The sequence below is a fragment of the Netta rufina genome (assembly GCF_964035555.1).
Source record: "Netta rufina genome assembly, chromosome: 2".
Taxonomy (NCBI): Eukaryota; Metazoa; Chordata; class Aves; order Anseriformes; family Anatidae; genus Netta; species Netta rufina.
Window position 1 is genome coordinate 123,854,714 of NC_140124.1, and position 23,988 is coordinate 123,878,701.

General features: G+C 35.5%; 1 protein-coding gene across 1 annotated transcript in view; it reads left to right on the forward strand.

Annotated features, from left to right (window-relative positions):
* The window catches only part of PREX2 (phosphatidylinositol-3,4,5-trisphosphate dependent Rac exchange factor 2), a gene marked incomplete at its 5' end in the record, with an annotated part of 184,759 nt that extends 162,288 nt beyond the window's left edge, over window positions 1-22,471 (forward strand). The window contains 3 exons of the mRNA XM_084282243.1: window positions 8,428-8,530; window positions 13,375-13,442; window positions 19,110-22,471. Coding sequence (XP_084138369.1) covers window positions 8,428-8,530; window positions 13,375-13,442; window positions 19,110-19,155 — 217 coding nt within the window. The 3' untranslated portion in view covers window positions 19,156-22,471. The remainder of the gene's footprint in view (window positions 1-8,427; window positions 8,531-13,374; window positions 13,443-19,109) is intronic.
* Between the last annotated feature and the right edge of the window lie 1,517 nt (window positions 22,472-23,988).

Sequence of the window (23,988 nt, forward strand, 5' to 3'; positions counted from 1 at the left end):
TTGATGTCACCTTTCCTCTCCTAACTGGAAGCAAATCCCAGAAAGCTTGAAGGGAAGTGCTGGCTAGCTGTCCCAATGCAGAAGAGGCCAAGCACTATGAAACAGCAGCTTTGTCTGCTTTGACAGTGATTGCTGATCTCTGGATCAGCAGTTTCTTGGTTTCTAACTTCTCTGTGATCCATATTAAATTGCTTTTCACACTGCACTAGGCTAAAACATCTTGACAGAGTTCACACGTTCATCCCTGTATCCAAGATAACACTGGAGATTTTGAATTGCCAGTGATTGCTTTGCTTTGATTTTTACTATGTCAATATGTTTACCAATTTATATGAGAGTCTGAAATCCTATATCTATTTCAGACAGCATTTCTTTTCAAATATATTTCAATCACCAGATAAACAAGGATGAGAAAAAAATAAGTCTCTTTAACCTTCTCTGTCCAAAGTGATGTAAGTACTACAAACTCCTTTTGGATTGTCATAAGTGAACATGCCTTGTTACTCAACATTAAGAGGAGAACTCTAAAGTAGTCTAAGAAATCAATAGTTTTTATTTCTGTTTTTCCTTTTTTTTTTTGTCATCCATAGTTATATTTCTGCCTGCCAGTCAACTGCCGCCCCATAAACAATGCTCCGCTGTCTTGTATTCATTCTGTTTGAAGTTGTAATCACTCTGTACAAATGTAGGTGATGAAAGGCACTTTTAAATTTTATTGAATCATGATGTTAGCTCCTGCTTGAAGGAGACGAGCAGACTATAGAGCACAGACATGCCCTAGCCTCTTTCCATGCCAAAATGAAATTAGGTGCAGCAGCTGCAGAAGCCTATTCAGGGACCATAGGCCTTACAGGCTCAAAGGAATCATTTAAAGCATCCAAATGAAACAAATCCCATGCTTGTTTAAAATTTTGCATTTCCTGAAGGATTGAGAGAAGTCTTTTATAATCTTGATGAACCACCAGAAAAATCACTGTCTTATTTTCTCTGAATTTTAATTTCCCCTCCAGAAAGTCTCTTAACGTTGCCATCCTTCAAGCGGTGGGGTTCTGGCTGGCAGGCACTCAGCTGAATGATGAGGCAGGTTTTGCCAAGCGTTGATTATGCTGTCTCTTGCAGCTGACACAGATCCCAAAACCCAGCTAAACTGGCTCCATCTTCCACACAGTGAAGCAGAGTAACACCATAAGCTGTCCATTGTGGCCAGCTGCCTTTTTTTGAATCAGATAAAACATGGTGAAAAATAGGAACCCTGGACGCTGACTTCATATTGTAGACATTCTATGATAAGAATTCTTTCTTTTAGATTATTTCAGATTTTTATTTATTTGGTTAGTTAGTTTTAGTAGGAATTTAGTTCTGAGCTAAATGACTCTGTGCCTAAAAAAAGAAATCTACTTGAAGTTTTGCAGATATAACTCCTGAGCTCCACAGTAAGAAGGTTTTCAGGGACCAATAGGATACTTTTAGGTGTCTGTCAGCGTGAGCTGATGAACTAATTCTTGCTTCTCTCCATCTTTTGCTTTTAGTCCTGCTAACTTTCCATTTAGCAAAGATTTTTTTTTTTTTTTTTTTTTTTAACGGCAGTTTTATTATGCCTGTCTGCAATTAGTGTATGTTTGTGATACTTTGCCTACTTAAACATAAACAAAATTTATGTTTTCCTAAAATTGTTTATGATAGTATTTCATCATGCTGGTTAATATTTGCAAACAGTTCATGTGATCAATATGCAGAAATTTGTCTTAAGATAATATAAACAAGACATTTAGCACAAATAAATTGTTTCTACAGTGATAATCATTTTATTTTGATCTGTATATGCCTTTCATAGGCAACCTTATATGTTTTTGCTTTGTTCATCTCTAATATGTATGTGAAGGACTATAGTTATGGGTTCACTTACATATTTTAAATTCTGTTTAAAATGCAATCTGAAAATGCAGAGAAATGCAATGAGACAGATAGATGGATCTAACTTGTTACTAATATGGATTTCAATGTGTTCTTTTTTCTTTTTGGATTCCTTGTAATGTTATAGACCAGGATAGACATTTAACAATAGAGCTGATACACAACATGATCACTTTGCTATGTAGAAACATCCTCTTGCTCTCTTGCTCTTCAGTTCCTGCAGTATTGCCTTACCTGCAATCCAGGTCTTTGGGAGAATCTCATTCTTCCATACAAAAAAAATATTACAGCAAAAGTTGAACAAATTGTCTAGAACAATCTAGCATTAAAAACTTAATCAAAATAATCCAAATATTTATTATTATTATTATTACTATTATTACTGTTATTACTATTATTTTATTATTTTAATTCTGAGGTGGAAGAGTTAACTGAATAACCCAAAATCTTACAAGACAAGAAATAAATTCAAATTTTCCAGCAAATTGGTTTACTTGCCTACTTAGGAAGAAACCTTTAAAGTGAAAGATGTTCTGTACAGAACAAGAGAAATGTCTGAAGTTTGGTTTTTATTTGTTTTTAGATTATTTTTTATTTTTTATTTTTTTTGAATTATCACTAAGAATAAGCAACCAAAAGGCATGGGATACTTTGAATCTTCTGGAAATGCTGTTCTTTCATTAGACAAAAACATAATTAATGGTATAATTGACCTCTTGCAACATTTCCAGTTGATTAAAGGTAGCAAGACCTTAGATGAAGAGTGTTTCTGAAAAGATGTTCTGTGTAGCTTTTAAAATCTGACAGATGTGTGGTGAAAAGGAGTGCTTTTTTTTTCATTATTGTTCAGAAAGCTCTCTATCTTAAAGGTAGAACTGTCTCATGTTACTCCTGGAAATGTACTGGAAGATAGTGATCTCCCAAATAAACTACAGAAAAAGTCATCATTACTTACTGCATGTTTCATGCTTCAGGATTAAGACAAATGTTGAATTTAGTAAACCTGATTAAAACTATATTTATAAACTACAAAAGACGCCATTAACCATGATTAGGTCTAAAACGTGGCTGATGTATACTTACCTCCCAGGACTGATTCCTTGGCTTGATTAAGCCTGTGTGATCTACTTCAGCAAGTCAGGACTTTGTTGATAAATTGTGTTTGAAAATACCTGTTAGAGCTGGTTTTGATTATCTTCTTGTGGTATGGTTGATGTATGCCCAACAAAGGAGTTGGGATATATTTATTTTGAGGTTTGCACAACTGCTTAATCACAGTGGTGCCTCTCGTGAAGGAACCTTGTACATGCTGATGCTTAATAGCTAAGAGGCAGACATTCCTTTAATTATGAACTATTCATTTCTTTTTGGCATAGTAGTATTTTCCGCAAAGAGTCACTTTTTGAAGCATTGTTTATTATTACTGAGCCATCATAATGGAACAAATATATTTCACATACAGGGTAATGTCTTGCTATATGTTGGCAGAATATGAGAAGTTTTGAACAAACCTTCGTTGGATGCGCTCAGTCCAAGCCTGATTTTGGAGCAGTGATCTATCCACGCTGGGAACATCTCAGCTTCATTATAAGGTTCATAAAGGGACTGAACATAAGTCCTGAACTCCAGTAAAGTTTTATTGTAATTGTAAATTGCAGTATCATAGTTTATTGTACAGAACTTCATGCACATTTTATCTCTAATGCCTATTGGCTGGCTGAACTTTCCTCTCCCTGTGAGAAAAATAAATTTCTGTTCACCAGAGTTTCAGTGTATGGGCATAGAAAACTGAAACTTCAAATTTTGCCTGTATGGAGTCATAGTCCCACAATAACACCAGCTTAGAAATCTGAGTCTAAGATAATAAATAAAGAGTCTTCAGCTAGACATATCTACAGATTTTATGCTTATTACCGATAATCCTGAGCATTTCCCTTCCTTTTTAGTTTATCATGGTCTATTTCCTTCTTTGGGTTCCTCACCAAAATTAGTATACATTACCCAGCCATCATTAGTAATTATAGAGAATTATCCCTGAAATAATAGCTGCTGTATAAGCATTAATTTAAATGACAACGGAAACAAGTCCATACTTAATAGTGTAACTGGCTTAAAAGGTGGGTGTAATTAGCTTATGATGTATAGAAAGAAAATTAATTAAAAGTATAACAATGACATTAAATTACATGTTGAGTAGGAGCTTTAAATTTTAATTAGACTAAGCACACATGCATCCTTTTCCTTTTCTGTTCACATAGCCAGAGCATAATTCATTTTGACATCTCTGCAGTACCTGATGTGGTAACTACTAAACCAGTTCATTTTACTTCATCTTTTCTGTTTAGGCATTTTTCTGAGAGATGCTCTGATGCATCTTTGGATGTGGGATGGCTGGAATCCTATTTGAAACCTGAGAATGAACTGAATGATTTAAATTCTTTCAACTCTGGTAACATAGATATACACTTCACTTGGTGGCAGCTCTGTAGGTAGTATAAATGAACTGAGTATTTTTCCTTTCAGGTGACATTAAATAATCTGTCATGAAATAATCCATTTCTCTAAATTTTTCTGTTTTCCTCTTTTACGACTCAGTTTTTCAGTGTATGTCTATCCAGTAGATTTGCTTTTGTAAAAATCAAATCCCATGAACAACCAACCAAAAAAAAAAGAAAAAAAAGAAAAAAAAACACACCACAAATGAATTCTTCTGCTGGGGACTATTGGTGATAGAAAATGGTTTAACATCTTTTATTCAGAATGGTCTGATACAGAAGATACTTGAAAGTTTGTATGCAATCTTCAAATCAATATTACCATGACTGAAGAGAGACAGGAGATAGCAGACAGGGGCTGGGAGCAGCTGCAGCCCCTTCTGTTCCCCCTTGGAAACCAAATGGGTGAAATGAGGAACTCTCAGCCCAGTTGCACTGGAAAAGCCAAATGCCTGTGCTGTGATGCTGCTGTGATCTGTCAAGGCAGGGAATTTCTGATTCTGACTGACATGAATTCTGAGATAATGAATTTGGGTCTTTTGTTTTTTTTTTCTGACATAAAAGAAGGGATAATAGGAAAAAAGAGGGAGTGAAAGCAGATTTTGATTTGTTTACAGTGTAAATAGGTATGGATTTGGAATTTATGCTTTCTGTAACAGAATGTTAGGAGAGCATTGGAAGGAGTTAGTTTTTTTTTCTTTTTCTTTTTCTTTTTCTTTTTCTTTTTCTTTTTTCTTTAACTGATATTTTCCTTGTTTGGTTTGGCTGGGCTGAGTGCATGCAAATGACCAGATACTTGTGATGGTCAGAAATGCTTCCAAATTGTTTTGTAAACTTTAATGCCATCTCCTTATTAGCTCTCGAAATGGGGGAGAAGGGTGAATTACTATATATTGCATGTATTTGCTGATAGTCCTTGATACTGAACCTTGCCTAGACTACCAGGACAGTCTTACCATATCAGGAATTCCCAGCTTTCAAACTTTTTCATAAAATTGTACAAGTTGTATTGGTTTAAATTTACATTTTGATAATCTCTGTGTGCTTGGCAGTCTTATTCCTGAGGTACTTCCAGTTATGACTCTTCCATCTTACCATCTGATGTTTTGTGTGTGGATTAGTTTCTTCTACAGCTGGTTTCCAGAACAGTTTGATTTGTGATAATGAATATGTAGTGACTCAAAAACTATACTTTAAAAGCTTGGAGAAAGCACCAGCATGTAAATGTTCATCTACTCATGAGTCAGTTCAGCATAACCCTGTGGAAAGGTTTATGATCCGTTTTATAGGAGGACAATGTTTTATTGATTTACTTTACAACCAAAACAAAGCTATTTCAGTGTTGTTTTTGTTGTATTTAGAAAGTAGTATACTTATGTCATAACTACAGGACAAAAGCCATACACAATCATTTTTATTTAAATTCTGGTTTTGGGGCTGCCATTCCTCAGACCTTTTACATGCTTCAAGAGAAACAAAATCTATCAATCTCTAATGAAATATTATAATGAAATGAAATCGTGCCACTGGTCTTATTTTGACATTTTTACTTTTTAAAGTATATTAAAATGTTTTTAAAAGATATAGTGGATGTATCTAACCAGCATTACTGTAGAATTTAACCTTGAATATAAAATCTTTTATTAAAGAGGTGTGCTAATAGTTAACATCATCATTGCTGTCATCTTAAGTGTCTTCACTGCTAATTTCTAATAACACGCTAATATTATTTTTAGAATTATTATTTTTGTGCCTTGAGGTGAGCTCTTCAGCGTTTGGCAATAACTACAGTATAATCATGAAACATAAACAGACTATCAGAGTAGCATATTAAAGAAATCTTCATTACAATAATTTGTCCATGTTTTTCCTCACTTTCGTTATGTCTTTGCACGTTTGGCAACCTTGTTTCTGAATTGTGGTTGGCATTATCAAAATATAGGTAACTCATAATATCCATGATCAGTGGCCATTTCTTCAGGTTTGGGATAGGGAACAGTTTGGCAGTCTTTTCCAATTACAAGATTAGTGTTTGTGTCTAATTCTTCTAGCTGACCTTCATTATAATCCATAGAATTCACAGTGTTCCTTTGTTAGTTTTGATTCATGCATGGAGAACATGATTTTTTTGTTCTTTCAGTCTTTTGGGTTCCAGGAAGATGGAATTTATGGGAAAGTTGGCAATAATTGTTTGGTTGAAAGCTGTACTTTGAGCCCATTAACCTCCATTACACCTACAGAGAGACTTTTGCCTGGCATAGATTACATCTGTCAAATTTGTTTTCAGCTACTTTTGCTTTTTCCAGTTGTAAATAGGACAAAGCTTCCTTTGCAGTCTGTTCTTGAAAGTTAGATGTTTCAGATTTTAGTGCTGTAAGTATTATGGGCATGTACTTTATTTATGCAATACTTAACCTTTCAAAGACAAGATGAAAACATGACATGGAGAATTCCTAGTCTAACGTTTAACTGTTATGCACCTTAATCAAACATATAACAGAAAAGATCAATAGACTTTTGCTCTGAGTTAACTTTGGTGTAAGTGTATACAAGAAACCAGGGAATAAAAAATATTGTATTACCAAAGAAACTCATTTAGTTTATACTTTTTTTTTTTTTAAACAAAAGACCATTAATAAAGATAAAGATCAAATTAAATATCTTTTGCACTAAACACTGGGAAACTTTTTTTACAGTCCATAAATTTGCTTATTGGTTTTTAAAACATGTCAGGATGGTGGATTTTTTTTTTTCAGTAAGAAAATAAGTGCAGACACATTTTTCCTCCTACAGATCTTCTGCTCAGCAAAACGAGTGTTTGATTGAAACATATTGTCTGTTCTGTGTGCATAATATAAGCTATGCAGAATCTTTTAGTCAGGATTTTGCCAAAAGGCTGCTCAAAAGTATGTTTGAACCATGTGTCTTAGTTTTTATTATTTGAACTTGAAGTATGCAGCTTTTGTCAGGTTCTGCTGAGGTGGGATCATTTTCTATGCACCTCATATTTCTGCTCAAAGGGATTTGATTCTTGTTGTTTGGCTGTGAAGAGAAAAATCATCAAGCTGCTTAGTGGTACAAAACGCAGCCATTCTCAGCACTTGGATGGTAGCAGCCCTCAGACGTGTTGTGCTTTTCACAAAGTACCTGACTATTCCTACTCAGTGTTGTTGCCTTTATCTTGAAGTCTTCTATAGCTTTGGTTTGATTGTGTGAGAAGCTGCCTATCCTTCCTTGTTCTCACCATGACAACTGAAGGCAGTTGGCATGTCCAAAGTGACTTTCCTTACTCCTTCTTGTCTGCCGCAATGACAGGTTTTCCTACAGCAAAGATCTTTGGCTCTGAAAGTTTCCTGGTTGCTCTGACAAAGCAATTACAGCCTTTTCACTAGGATGTGGTACCCAGGAGAGGTTTTTGTCCTCAAGTGTTTACTTGAAAAAGATGGCAAAGTAGGAGAGGACAATTTATTTGAAGGAATTCATTTCTTTTCTTTTCTGAAAGCGTAAATATCTCTTTATTTAAACTGCACTGTAACAACATGCCATGAGAATACCCAAGCTCAGTTCATGGCAACAGATCAGGACCCTGGCACCAAAGCTGGGGTCTGCAGCAGAGGCTGAGAGAAGTTCCGTGAGAGTCAACTGGAAAAGGATTTCTGCAATTAAAAATTTTTCTTCTATTTGGGTTGTCACTCTATCATGTGCTTGCCAAGCCATAGTTAGCGTTGTGGGATTTTTTTATTTTATTTTTTTAATAAACAAAAAATGCAAATGCCTTTGGTTGAAACTCAGCAGTAACATTATGCTCAAAATCTTTGCATTTAATAAACTTTTTGTGTCCAGGCTAATACTTGCAAGGTTTAGAGTGTTTGGGAGTACTAGGGTGCAGGTCTACTGTCTATTCTTTTTATTTATAACTTTTTTAAAAATAAAATTATTCTTAAATTATATTAGTGTATGGCAATTATTTGTAGTACACTATTACTAGCAGATGGCTGACCTCAGTTTTCTCTTGCAGCTGCACCCTGAGCGTTACCCTGGAGCAGGCAATCATTCTGGCCCGGAGCCATGGGCTCCCACCTCGCTATATCATGCAAGCTACAGATGTCATGCGCAAACAGGTAAGGCACTCTCTGTGGGTGATACTTTGCTGTTTCCTAGCAATCCTTGACCAAACAACTATAACCCCCATCTTATCATTATGTTACTGTCTGTGTGAGTTTTCTTAGCTTGGTATTTTTGCTGTGTTTTGATTTTGTTTTATTCTCTTCTTTGAATTTTGACTCAAAGGTTTTTTGTTTGTTTGTTTTTTCATGATGGAACAGGCTGTTTTTAACCAGATGCTTGCTTTCTGTGCATGTGTAAATGGTTAATAATTTTTACAGGGTTATGATTCTACTGAAGGTTTTTGTATAGTAACTGATATGGTTACTCAGAGTAGTCTGAGAATCTTTATTATAATAATTATCCATAAAAATAACGTAAGACCATTAGCTATCGTTAATAAAATTACTTATTCTGAATGAAGGGAAAGGGCAGGATGGGAGTGGAAGATAAATACTGCGGTTCTTAACTTTGCAGGCAAGATTTCCAAGGACATTGTGCTTGTTTCAAGTTGTGTATTTCATGTTTGTCATAAGAGAATATTAGGATTTAGAAGCTGTTGTGAATGGATAACCAGCTCAACGTGACCTCTTAGTGCAAAGGCATGACCAAAAAATGCTGGATTTAAAGGAAATATCAACTGCACATGGAGAATACACTCTACCCTATAATGGAACAGCTCCTAGAATATCTTGTTATCAGATAAATGCTTTCAAAAGCATGATTGGAGTCTTGGAAAGAGTTCAGAGGAGGAGCATGAATAGTCCAGAGGTTGTTAGACAAGCCTTATGAAGTGAAGATTAAAGAGCTCAACCTATTCAGTTGATCAAAGAGAGGTTGAGTGGGTGGGGGCTTAATCAGTATGTGTGCATGTGGAACATATATCTCAGCCTGTGGTAACTTTCAACTGTATGACAAAGGCATAGCAAGACAGAGGATGCAGAAGTCAAAGAGAGACAAATTCAACATTGAATTAAAAGGAAAAAAGATAATATAATACTGGAATAATTAATCACAGATAAAACAAGATTAATTATATCTGGCTTTTAATTTGTATCTAGTTTCATTATTTTCATAAGTTCTGATATATATTCTGTGCAGAAATCACAGTTTAGTTATGGAAATGATTAAGCAACTGTATGGTATTTCTAACTCATCATAGAAGAATATGTATTCCTGGCCACACCTTTGGTTTGTTAAAGCAATCATGTAGATATTTCTATATTAGTTGAGATAAATCTCAAGCCATAGATTTTATTTATTTATTTTTTAATCTTATATGTAAGATTTGCTGCCTAACGTGGGTACATCTGAATAATTAGACACATTCCTGTTTGTATCTGGCTTTCACTTTATTTAGTACATAAACTAAGTTTTGAAGTGTATAAATACCCTCAAGGTTCTTGAGTCATGTAGGTCTGTTAGGAATTGTACCTTTAACTCGACATTAAAAGAAGCTAATGCTGTACAAGGATAAACATGCATTTATATGTTGATGTGTTTACCCCTGAAGTTCTAAACAAAAATCAGGTTTGGGTATTTTACAATGAAAGAACCTGGACATAGAGTTGTGATTATGTCTGCTTGTGTTCTGTCAAACAGCACATTTTCAATGTACAGTTCTAGAAAGTTATCAGAAATGCTGATTTATATGTGGGTATTCTGCAACCCACTAAATGAAAATGAAAGACAAAATGTAAGCAACTTGCTAATGGTTCAGAGCTGCTATAGCTGTACTAAGACTTGCTCAAAAAGAGATGTAGAAAAAAGCCTGTAGTGGGCCTACATTCTCTGAAGTAAAACAGCAGGTGATCAATAGCTGTTAAAGATACCAATATCTCAATACCACCCACAGACACTGTAAAAGTCTGCTGGTATATCAAGCCAGAATTTGTTCACACATCCTTCCTCTTGCAGGAAACTGCTATGGCATTTAATAGAGTAATAATCTTTTGTTGTAATTTTAAATCAGTCTTGGAGTTCTGTAGTAGAAATATAACCCTCCATTAAATTCTAAATGTTTTGGAGTAATTCCAACAGCACTCCATTGTGTTTTCTAGAAACGTTCTGGATTTAATGCTTAAAGCATCTGTAGGATTTAGCTGTCAGGAGTGTAATGCAGGCCATAAAACTTGGAGGTGGAAAAAAGAAACAATAACAAAAAAACTTCTTGGGGTTTGTTGTGGAACATCTAGGTAAAGACAATGCATGTATCTTGTCTTAGCGTGTATATATCTATGAAAGACTTTTGATACCCCATTTACAACCTGATTTTTATTTTATTTTATTTTATTTTATTTTATTTTATTTTATTTTATTTTATTTTATTTTATTTTATTTTATTTTATTTTATTTTATTTTATTTTATTTTTTGAATAAAGAGAGACTAACCAGATGGGGGTACAAATGAAAGGACATCTATTTCATCTGGTATTCTGGAGAAGCCAATAACGTTAGTTCCTAGCAGCATCAACTTTACACATAGGCATATTCTCTCTTCCAGAAAGTGGTATCTTTTCCAGCTTGGGGCACTAGTACTGAATAACTGGAGACACCCAATTGAATGGATGACCTCAAGAAGTGTGTTTTTCTTTTAAATTGAATGAGGTCATGGTCATGTTTAAAAAGACTTGTAATAGCCCTGACTGTATTGGAACAATTTTCGAAGTAATTGCCCTTGTCAGTTATAATTAGGTATTTGCAAGCACCTGTTCTGCAAGAACTAAAGAAAAGAGACCAACTTATGAGAGTTGGTATGCGCTTGGGTGTGTGGGATGGTTTTAGTTAAGTGACTTCCTCTTTTTCATTTGCTGATTCAGTCTAAATTGATGTTTTGTCAAAAAAAATTATTTTTAACATCACAACCACCATTTACAAACTTTATTTACTCATGTATGTGTATTCACATAAACACCTGTACCTATAAAATACTACATAAAGCACACTGACATAAGTGTGTCTTCAGGATACACCAAAAAGTGTCAAAGATGGAGAGGCCTAGAAAAGGAACTGCAGGAGGGCACAGGGGTATAGGAAAGAAAGGTAACTAAAAAGCTGATGAGCAGAAAAGGCTAGCAGAAATTGTGTTATCTTTTAAGTGAGTGAGGAATTTTTCCATGCCTCTCCAGATTACTTTCCTCAGAAGTATGATAATAGCACCGCATTTTGAATAGTTCTCATCAGAATGATGCTGATTTATAGCTCTTTGAGTGGGCCATAAAGAGAATCTATTTTCTTTATGTTACTGGTTTTTGCCATCCTTAAATTAGTGTGTAGCTTGAAAATAAACCTATTATTTTTTTCTCATGGCAATAAGAATACTTGTTCCTATAAAAGAGTCCAGATTAATGGTAGCATTTCCCCAGAGCTAATGACATCTTTCATGAGCGGTCTGGCAGTACTGGTACACAGAGAAAAGCATTCTGCCACAAAACAGAACAGTCTTTTATACATACATGAGACAAACAGTGTCAATATTTACATTGTTACAGGTATTAGAATAATAGGGGAGGACTATAAATTAGCAGTATATTGAAATAAAAATGGTGTAATAGTGCTCAATAGAAACTAGGAGATGGCATGTAGGAAGTTGATAGAAATTCTTGTGTGCTTTTCTTCAAAAGAAGTAAGAATCTGATGGTTGTAAAGAAGGTCTGATTTGTACTCCTGCTAAACTATAAATTACACGGTTGTATAAAGCTAGGCTCCTTTTTAAATCAACACATTTGATTTATTATGTGAGCAAGATACTAAAATTTATCTAGTGAGTGATGTAAGTAAAAACAGGCTTTTTTTTTTTTTTTTCTTAGAGGTAGTCACAGCACTGAAGTTCAGGATCAACTTGTGATTAATTTTGATAGTTTTCCCATTTATATGTATATTTTTGCTCTCAGTTATGTTAATCGTATACCAATCTCAGCCACTAGCAGTCTGTCATGGTATTTTTTTTTATTATGATAAAATTTTACATTATGGGACTGAGGAAAGGACATTGAAGGTGATGAGGGTCTGAACTCATCCTGTCCAACTTTTTAACCATCAGCTTTACTTATATAAAGTATTTGTCACTGTCCTGCATGATATCCTTGTCTCTAAGTTGGAGAAACATGGATTTGACAGATGGACTGTTTGGTGAGTAAGGAGTTGGCTGGATGGACACACTCAAATAGTTGCAGTCAATGTTCAATATCCAAGTGGAGATCAGTGAGAAGTGGTGTCCCTACGGGGTCAGTATTCGGACTGGTGCTGCTTAACGTCTTTGTTGGTTACATGGACAATGGGATTGGGCACACAGTCAGCAAGTTTGCTGATGACACCAAGCTGTGTGGTGTGGTTGACATGCTGGAGGGAAGAGATGAACAGTGCTTTCCAAGCCATCTATTCCAGAGTTGTTGTTTTTTTTTTTTTTTTATCCTTTGAATTCTTACTTGGTGCCTCATTTAAGTTTTTTTTGTTTTTTTTTTTTTTTTTCTTCTCCTACAGTTTACGCCTCCTGTTTTCTGTCCTGTATGCTGAGAATTTAGAGACTGGATTTAGCTCCCTCTTTAGCTGTAGACTTTTGGTATTTGATGGTCTTTTCCCTATTAAACTAGGGAAAAATCATGTTACCAGTGCAGCTCAGTTTTGGATGCAAATTATTGGTTTCACGCATTTTTGTTTGTATATATTTTTAAGTAATGACATAACTTGATAGTCACTTCCAAAGAGGAGAGTTATTCTGGGACATTGACAATATGTATTTATTAGTTATAATCAAGTGTTAAATTCATCTAGAGAGTTCAGAGAACTTTCCAACTTGAGCTGCAATTAATTACACAAACTTGTTACTTTTTTTTTTTTTTTTTTTTTTTTTTCTCCACAGGGTGCAAGAGTACAAAACACAGCCAAGAATTTAGGAGTGAGGGATCGAACGCCACAATCTGTTCCAAGGTAACTGATTGTTTGTATACTAGATCATGACCCAGTTTGTGCCAAATTCAGCTTCAAAGAGGACAGACAATAACTATTTACTACAGAATCACAGAATCACAGAATTTTCTAGGTTGGAAGAGACCTCAAGGTCATCGAGTCCAACCTCTGACCTAACGCTAACAGTCCCCACTAAACCATTTCCCTAAGCTCTACATCTAAACGTCTTTTAAAGACCTCCAGGGATGGTGACTCCACCACTTCCCTGGGCAGCCTGTTCCAGTGCCTCACAAAATTTACATTGTGTAGTAAATTGTAAGATTTTGCTTTTAATGTACATAGAGTCAATTACATTCTCATACATATAGTTTTAATTAAAGTAATTAGTTGCAGAAGTTTAGGCTATGTAGCATTTTGAAACCTGTGCATTTTAGAAAAAAAAAAATGAAATCTGGTTCATGTTAATTATGAAAACACTGGGTTAAGTCCTTCATCATTTGTGATATTTAGTGGCTTTTGTGGAAATATTCAAACGAAATCCATTACACTATTTTAATGTAATACTGTACTGCAATATCTCAGCAAAACCATGTTATAGTTGCTTTTAGAGATGATGTAATCTTTCTTTGTCACTTTCTGAAACATCCATTAGAATGAAAAATGTGTGTGTTCTATATTTATCCATCTTTTTAATTCTGTGATGGATTGCAGGTACCTGAAATGTTTCTTAACAAGCATGATACTTTTAAATAAAAATAACAAAACAATGTTTTGAATTTTATCTTAGTGATTTTATTAATCCAATTTAAACTTTTTATTCTACCAATTTAAAACTTTTTTGTTGTTGACTAATGATAGCACATTGAATGAACTAAACAGATATGCGGAATACATTATAGACTCACTGTGGTACTAAAATTTCAGTAAGGAAACAGTGAATTAGTAATACCTTATACAGATAACCATTTGAATGAATGTATGTACTATCCAAAACCTCACAGAGAGACTGTCTTCTGGATTCTGACCAGTAGTACTTGGGAACTTTTTTTCTCATGCACTTTGCTTCCCTTTTCTGAGGTATCCCTGTTTCTTCCAGTAGAGAATCAGACAACTGTTCATAATTCGTTTATAACAAGTAACTGCACATTGTGCCTTGACCATGCTGGATCTGATTCTAGAAAGGGAGCATACCTAAAGTGAAAGTGTGCAAGTAAATAATGAGTAAAATCTGCATAGCAGCATTTGTTAGGGCATATATGTGTCGTGCTTGCCCCATAAAGAATAGAGTAGATGGACTCCTCCAACTCCCTCTGGCACCTACGGCAGTGAGACAGAACCTGACAGTTGAGGGGCTAAGTAGTCTTCTAGGAAATATTTATTCGTGTTTTAGCTGCTGTGGTGGTTTTACTCAGCTGGGCAGCTGAGCTCCACCACAAATACTCTCTCACTCCCCTCCTCAAAGGGAAAGGGGTAGAAAATACAATACAAAGGGTTCGAGGGGAAAGATAAGCACAGGGAGATCACTCAACAGTTATTGTCATGGGCAACAAAGACTCAACATAGGGAGATTAGTTTGTTAATAATAGGTAATAAATTTAATTAAAGTAATGACAAAAACAAACAAAAACACAAAAACACCCCCCTCCACCCTCTTCTATGTCCTGGGGCCTGCTCCTGCAGGGGCTCTCCATGGGCGCAGCCTCCTCCAGACCACATCCACCTGCTCCACCGGGGGCCCCTTCATGGGCTGCAGCATGGAGATCTGCTCCATGTGGGACCCATGGGCTGCAGGGGGAAAGCCTACTCCACCTCCAGCTGCTGCTGCTTACCTGGAGCACCTCCTGCCCTCCTGCTGCACTGACCTGGGGGTCTGTAGGACTGGTTCTCATTCCTCACTCTCCCACCTGCTATTTCACAGCCGTTCTTTTCATTTTTTTATATCTGCTCTCACAGAGGCACACACAACATCACTTACTGGCTTGGCTCTGGCCAGTGGTGAGTCCCTTTGGAGCCAGCTGAAACTGGCCCATATCTAAGATGGGGCAGCTGCTGGACTCTCCTCACAGAGGCCACCCCTGCAGCCCCCTGCCACTAAAATCTTGCCACATAAACCCATTACAGCTGCTTTCTGAAAAGTATTTTGAGCCTCACAAATCATTGAAGGAAATCTAATTCTCATACAAACTCTAAGAATTCAAGCTCTACGTACATGTATTTATTTACAGACATTTTTCAAACAGATCCAATTTAGATTTAACCTTCAGATAGGGTAGATGATCCGTATTTGTGATCCATGTTAAGAAAAGGAAAACATGTAATAGCAGTACAGGTTATCTTGGGCTTGAGTGACTGTAATTAACAATGGCTAGAAAACAAACAAACAAACCAATAATATAAAGGCTTATTCAAACAGGACTAATGCTCTACTTCCATGCAAACCACAGAAGATAGACCAAGGCAACCAGTCACACTGGCCACCAAAACTTTGGCAGTGACCATGGGTATTAATAAATACCAAGAACACTTTTAATGTTTGGCTGAGTCAACAAATAACGTTAGCACCAGTACCAGCACTTTTTGTCCATTTATGCGATTATAAAAATTTCAGTAGTTTCAACCAGCAAGCTCAATGCTGAAAAACAGCGTTTGCAGCAATCTGCTGCAAAAAGACAGAGCTCTCCATCAAAATCTACAGGCAGGTAGATGAAATAAGGTCCAACAAAAGTACTGATTCTAGATCAAAATCGTCAGCAATAAAGTCATTGACCTTACTGGTAGATGAGGGAATCCCTTTTCATGGTAGTAATTAGCTTGGAGGTAATCCAGGACCACAGGTGTCTGACCAACTGTCTTGCACTGGGGGAACCTAAGGCAGTAAAATAGTATTTTATGCAGTAAAAGCTGCTTGTAGTCTTTTCTTTGAACAACACGATTTTGGCTTTAATGATACTCCTTCTTCATGACAAAATTCTGGAGAGAGTTATCTCAAATCAGGTTTCATTCTTTTCTCACCTATAAATGAGAAAGCATATATCAAGATACAGAGCTTTTTGTCATTAAGGGAAAATCTATGTTCTAAAAAAGGAAAAATAGAAGCAGTTGGCCGTGAGACATTTATTGGCTTTGCATCAGTTGAGAAAAGATCACCACTTTCCGGTTGATGCTCTCACAATATAGCAATGAAAAGCTGAAGGAAAATTATGATATGGCTCCAAGAACATAGAACAGATGGATGAATCCAACACACAAGTAAGCAGCAACAGCGATGTCATTGGAATATCTCACTGGCCTCAGGGCTTGTGGCATTTAATGTATTAATAAAGAGAGAAGTCAAGTATGTCAGAATAGTCATTAGCACAATAATACTGTGTTTTGCAATTCTTTGATACTCTGCCTATAGGCTGGCCATTAAAGTGTGGTGACATTTCACATTAAAGTGAAGTGTCAAGAACACTTCATTTGAGTGTTCTTGACAGTGTTCTCAGTCCTCTGAAGTTGCCACTTTTCTGTCTTTTCTCAGCTGATCTGTTTGTACCATCTCAGACAGTTGCTCCATATATATTGACCCAGAACAGTCTGTGATCAATACCATCTTTAGGGATTTATGCAGCATCATTTCTGGTTTGCTTCAGAATTCCCGTGTTACCTGCTCTGAAGGCAGGTGACCTTAATGATTACCATTTAACCTGAAGAAGGCACAGACCTTGGTACCTGAGGCTGAGCTTTTCTGCACACTGTACCACAGAAGTTAGATTTTGCAAAAACCTCATCAGGAGCTAACCCTGTCACAGTTACTGACTATAAGATTCTGACAGTCGTTCTATCTGTCTTTCGTTAGCTTTGAGTTTTACTACTTTATTATGCTGGTAGAAACAAATAATGCAAATAAGCCTTGTTTTACCTTTCTCTGTGTACCTGGCTGCATAAAGATCAGGACGTCTCATTTTCTCCTTGGTGTACAAACAGGAGTGATGTCTGTTGGCTTATATATAGCCCCTAACAAATATATTGGTATCTGCATCAACACATATGTGACCTTAAATAACCATGTTTCTGAATCTTCCATATGACAGTGGGGAAGAATCCAAAGATCTTCAGAATGCATTATGCTGGAGATTTGAAAGCAGGTTTGCAATTGCTGTCTGGCAGAAGTGGTGCTCCCCATTCTTACTATCCAGAAACAGTACTGCTTGCTAATCGCTTCCAGTGAGACTTCAGATAAAAGTTATGTAGCCCACCACAGTGGTGTGTTGTCAGTGTCCCAAGGGTTTTAGCTTGCATGGAAAATGAAATCAGAGAACAGCAGCTATCCTGCCCTGCTTTTGCATAGCCACAAGATGCTTTATCTGACAAGATGTGTCTTGATATTGAAACGACCTGCAACTCTCAAAGGGTAGCCATACAGACAGTGCTTCAAATACCTTCAGTGGCAGTGTCATGCAAAGAAAGCACCAGCCTGTTGATCTTGAATTGTTTGTGGAGCTCAGCCACATGACCAGGTTTTTGTTTTCTTTGATTTGTAGTATGATTTTGAAATTCCCGATTAGTTAAAATGTGGTGATGTAAATTAATGTGATGTTTAGGAGGCAAATTGGCAAAATATGCTTGGAAAACTCAGGTATGCCAAACATCTTAAATATCTCTAGCCACCAGGACAGTGGATGATGATTCATAACCCTGCTTGTAGCCAGACCTACCAAGTCTGTTATTTATTTTGTGTTAGCATTTCCATATCAAGTACTTTTCATGGTAAGTATTAATGCACATGCTGTATCATTGTCTCTTCATTTGGTTTCTGATGCTTTTTTTTTTTCTGCTTGCCACACCGAACTCAGTCTCTTTACTTTGTGATACTTCCGTGATACGCCTTTGGTGATATTCCTTTCCATGAGGAAAATATATAAGCTCCAAAGGAGATCATGTCTACTGCTGGTTTTAATTGCTGTTATTGTAGGGGAGATACTGTATGCTGGTTATACTTATAGAACAGAGATGCCTCTTTTAATGAGCCTGAGATCAGAAAGACTGCCACTTTCAGTATTCCTAACATAAGTATACCATTTCTAACACTTGCTAACAACTAAGTCCATGCAACGGGCTTTAATAGAAATTCAGAAGCCTTTATAAATGCATTGGTAAGAGCACAAAGTCTTCACAATGACGTTGTGTGTCTGAGAACTGTCTTGGGTTCTTGGGCATCAAGACTGAATAACAAAATTTTTATAGGAAACTGTGTTAGATTGAGTTCAGATTCAATGCCAACACAACACCAAAGTGGAGGCAATTGCATTAACCATGCAGCTTTTCCAAATTACAGATTCACAGCAACAACTGGTAATTGGATTAGTGAAATTTAGCTTTCAGGGGTCTTATGGTGTAGTATTATGAAAACTTGACTAAACTGGGATATCTTTATAAGATTACTTATAGATGTGTGTTTTAATAATATCACTGTCAATGTCAATTTCATGCTCATGAATAAAATTTTACTGGTTTTTATAACAATGTTACTAAACTGAATTCAGTACATTTTGTTTTGCAGAAGACTTAGATTTAATTTGTGTTCCAATTTGTACTCCTTAAATTTACCTTCATATTCCTTACATTTTCCTTCCTTTTAATAATGACCAAGCTCCCAGAGTAACAATTGCTTTTTTTTTTTTTTTTTTTTTTTTTTTTTTTTGTCAGATTATACAAGCTCTGCCAACCACCACCAGCAGCTGGAGAAGAATGAGGAAAACAATCAAATAATGGCTTTTAGAACACTGGGACTGTGTGACAAAGTCTAACTGCACTATAGCAGTATGTGCCTGGGCCTTTGATAAATGAAAAAAAAATAAATATATATATATATATTAAAAAAAAAAAAAAGAACTTTACTCAGGATACAAGAAAAAAAAAAGAAATACCCTATATATATTCTCTATTGCCATTGCAAAACGACTTCCGAAAAGCATTTCTGGAATCTGTGCACTCCAGCCTTATGCTAGTAGAACAGGAGTCTTCCTTGGGAATTTTACACTGGAATCAGGTTCATTTTGATTTGTCTTTTTCAGCCACACAATAGGCATACACAGCCAGCAGCTTCAAAACGAATGTCTTGTTCAGAGAGAATGGCTTCACTTGTACACTACATGGGATATGTTCTTGTGGAAGGAATAAAAGCCTGGATAAACTAGGCTTTATAATGAGCATGCACTTCATATGGGGCTCTTTGCACTGATAATACTTTTTTTTTTTTTTCTTTCCTGTCAACATCATAACTTCTGAGAACAATGACATTATTGTTTCAAGGATATAATGTAAGCGAGGTTGAAGGATTAAAACTCATCTCTGAACTGTGCCTAATGGCTATAGACTGCATCTATAAATGTTTGCTTGTAATCACAGTAAACTCAGCCACATCTTAAGTAGTCCATTGTCATATTCTTTTGGAGGGAGTACATGTATGGCATATGAGGTGATGTTTTACCCTTTTTCAGTTGCCATTATATTTAGATTGAATTTCAGATTGTCTAGTGGATGTTTCACATTATTGCACCTCTGCATTTCAGAGTTTTTCAAAGCTGTGTATGTTCTTGTACAGTATTATACTAGCAGGTCTACATAGTGTGAGGATGAGACAATGTTGTTATGTTTAACTGGAAATGTCTGTATTTTAAGTTGAAATATGGTTTGGGGTTTTAATGTCTTTGTCCACCATTTCCCTTCTTTTGGTCATACTGGTCTGTATAGCATTTCAGTTCTTTCTTGTGAGGTGGCCATAAGTGTTACAGATATATTTTTTAAAACTGTACTGAGTTTTAGAGGGCCCATAAAAATACATATATGCATTTGGCTGTTCTTTCAGCCCAAGTATTTTCAGAGGAAATGCCCCTAAATGAGGTTTCATGTGTGAACATATTAAAGCAAAAAATATATTCTGAAATAGTTTTACTTGTAGCAGTAGCTAGCTACACATTCCATTAGAGCAGGGCATATACTGCCTGAGTAAAATTTATTTTTTGTATAACAACCATCTATAGTTATGCTACAGCAATCACTTCACAGCCAAATTTTTGCATATTGTCTAATTATTTATGAAATTTTCAAAAAATATATTAATCCACAATGAAGTGATGATTCAGAAGAAGATGTACTCTTGCAAAGAGTGTTCTTTACATAGGAAATCTAGGGGACTTGTAACTTTTCTCCAAAGGAGGAATTAGGGCTCCTACCTTTTTCAGTATTCTTAATGTTTTTACACAGACTTTAACTTTGCTAAGAAAATAAGTATTTTTATATATCCACAGAAATATATGTCTGCACATATATTTTAGTTTTAAGATGTGTATATGTAGTCATATGTAATCATATAAATTACCATTCAAATCACAAATATAGAATGTTTTCCTTAAACTGTGACAAAAACATGCAATAATGAACACTTCAGTAACAATTTCTCCTTTGTGCTTTGAAGTTTACACTCCTTAGTATTTGTTGGAAGCAGTGGGACTTTAATCTTTTTGTGTAGAAATAAAAAAAAAATATAACTTAACCTTTCTGTCTAGGATGACCTAATGCATAAGAATGAGTCATGATTTATAGAATTGCTATTCCAGTCAGAATCTCATAGTTTTCAATGTGTTTTATTCAGACAGGCAGTATTGGCTAGGGTAACTCCTGCTCCAGGCAGAAGTGCCAAAAATGTTTCAGTTTCTGCTTGTTCAGACATCAGAAGTACACAGAAGCCATAACCTGGTGATGCCTAGGTTGGTGCCGCAGACCCCGTGTGATGGTGATGTGGTCTGAACTGTGCTGTCATTCACTGCTGTGAGCTCAGATCTTGATGTGAGATTTGCCCACATGAATATTTATTATTATTTTATTTTATTTCTTTACTATGATGCAAGTCAGCTCTTGGCTGAATAGAGCTACTAATCCTGTATAATAGAACAAATTACACAACCTAGAGGATAAAAGTTGCTGCATGCACACATTACTGTAATTGTCTGTATCACTTTTTTTTTATCTCATTGGCAATTGTACAAATACAAATATGCCAAAACAATCTCCTGTATAACATGGCAATTGTCTACTTTGTTTTGCTCTTGAAAGCTGGAGGTAATTGACGTTGGCAACTACTGAGGGACAAATAGTTATGAGCCACTCCCTGGACCAGATTTTTCACCTATTGATTCATGAGTGTGCATCAGACAGAAATGTTGGCCTCTAATAACATTGGATGGGCATATAAGAAGCTCATTCATAAATTGTAAATGTACATACGTTCATGACTACAGCTATTTCTCCTGATTGGTAACAAGGTGGTAATAAGGTGTATATATTCTTTATGCAATGCGCAGACTTAAAAAAAAAAAAAAAAATAGCACAATTCTCCACACTATGTTTATCCTTTTATAAACTCTTAGACTTAGAGATGATGGGAAGAGATGGCCAAGAGTGGTGATTTACAAGAAGTGTAACACCCATAGCTTGTGAAATCTTTACCTCTGCTGCAACAGATTATGCAGCCCATTTTTATGAGAATGTGTTGCACTGGTTTGGTTTAGGGAAAGCATTCTATATGTAATTTTTGCTTTTTCACCCAAGACAAGTGTAATTCTTCTGGGAATAAATTAAAGGATCTGGGAATAAATTCAAGGATGAATCTGGGAATAAATTCAAGGATGTTAACGTATGTTACCAAATGCTGACTGCTGTAATTCTGGGTAGTCTATAGGAGATTTAACAACTAGAAAAGGAGGGTTAAGGGCCAAGTAACATTTAAGTTGCCATAGTGTTCATCGTGGAAGAAAATTGACATTTTAATTTTAAAGTAGAGCCTCAATCTTTGGCCTACCTTTGTAAGCATCATCACTAAACAATCTTTATTTTATTTTATTTTAAGAAATGAGTATTGATTCTGTCTTGTTCCCATAATTATGTATTTCATAATGCTTATCATCTCTGTAGATTGTAAATAAATAATATATATATATATATTCCAGTTTCTAAATGTCAAACTTTTGTTGTTGTTTAGGAATCCACTTTAAAATAAATATTCTTCTTTCAGTTGAACCAATCACCTAATTGTATGTCCACTGAGAAAGTTGCTATCTTCTGTGTCTTTTTGGGTAGTTTTTCCTGGGTTTTAGTAAATGCATAAAGTTTTGAGGTTGTTTCTTTGTTTGTTTGTTTTTAATGAAGTCAGCAGCTACCAGAACTGCTATTCTTTTAGAGGCAAAAAAGTAAACATGTTAACAAGAATTTATAGTAATCATATTTCATTTATAAGAATACCCTAATGGGGGGGGGGGGAAATCAACCCAGTTTCATTTATCTGCTTTTAGCCAGAGAAATTCATAAGAAAATAGTGGTTTTTTTTTTCTTTTATTAATTCATTGTCAATGTAATATATACATGTACGTGTGTAAGACAATTGCTTGAAAGTGAGTATACAAATCATGATTAAGCATGATATTTGAGAAAGGAAAGTATCTTTCATTTATTTTCATTTAAATAGTGAAATCAGTAACTTTTACATATTGTTACTGTACTTCTTATTTACATCTACTTTATGGGTATGTCTGCCAGCATTGTATGCATATTTTGCACCGTTATTGTTTAGTGTTACGAAAACCAGAGTTTCTCAAGTTAATGCATTGCTATATGTATTTTATCTCTGTAACTGTTGATAAATACAGGTAGTGCTTTTCTAATTGTACTCCAGCAGTACACTGGTGTTGGTAAACTAGATGCACAGTACATACCTGTCTCAGGATACCTGGATTTTTCATTAGGTTTTGAGGTCTAAAACGATACTGAACTCATATTTTTGTATGCTGACATTTGTTTTGTTGTTGGGTTTGTATATGTATACACACACACACACTGTATATATCCTTTAGTTTTCCTAAAGAAAATACATTATTAGAAATGTTTCCTTTTTCTTGCTAAAAGATGTTCTCTCGTTATGTATGTGTAGATGAATATACAGCGTGCACAGTCATGCAGATGTTAACACCCATGGGAAATTTCAGATTGTCCAGAGGCCAGTCAAATACTTGTTTCTTCTCCAGACACAGCTCCATGCTAGAAATCCTCTGTGGCTAGAGTGGAACAACTTTAAAAGTAACTTCTGCTTCAGTTTGGAAGTTCAATGGAGTGTTCAATTAACTAGGACATTTTTGCAAAATACTTAGATAGGGACTTCTATGGGAATATCCACAATTTTCTTTTTTCTGTGTGTGTCCTGTTTGTACAATGGGTCAGACTTTGAAAAATAAGCAGCCTTATTAACTTTGTAACACCCTGTAAATAGTGTACGTATTTGGTTATACTTATGTTAGACAAAAACAAAAGAAAACAAAAAATTTTTGCATTGAGTATTGCACACATTTCTTCAAACAAAGAATATATTATTTGTAATGTCTCAACAAGCACAAGAGAGCATTATTGCTTTGAAATATTATATGTAAGTACATCCATACACAGAATCTCTCAGTGAACTTACGTTTGAAAACAGTCAAACTAGCAGTTCTTATGGGTAGTTGAATTTGTTGGAAGTAACCTTTGGAATTTAACT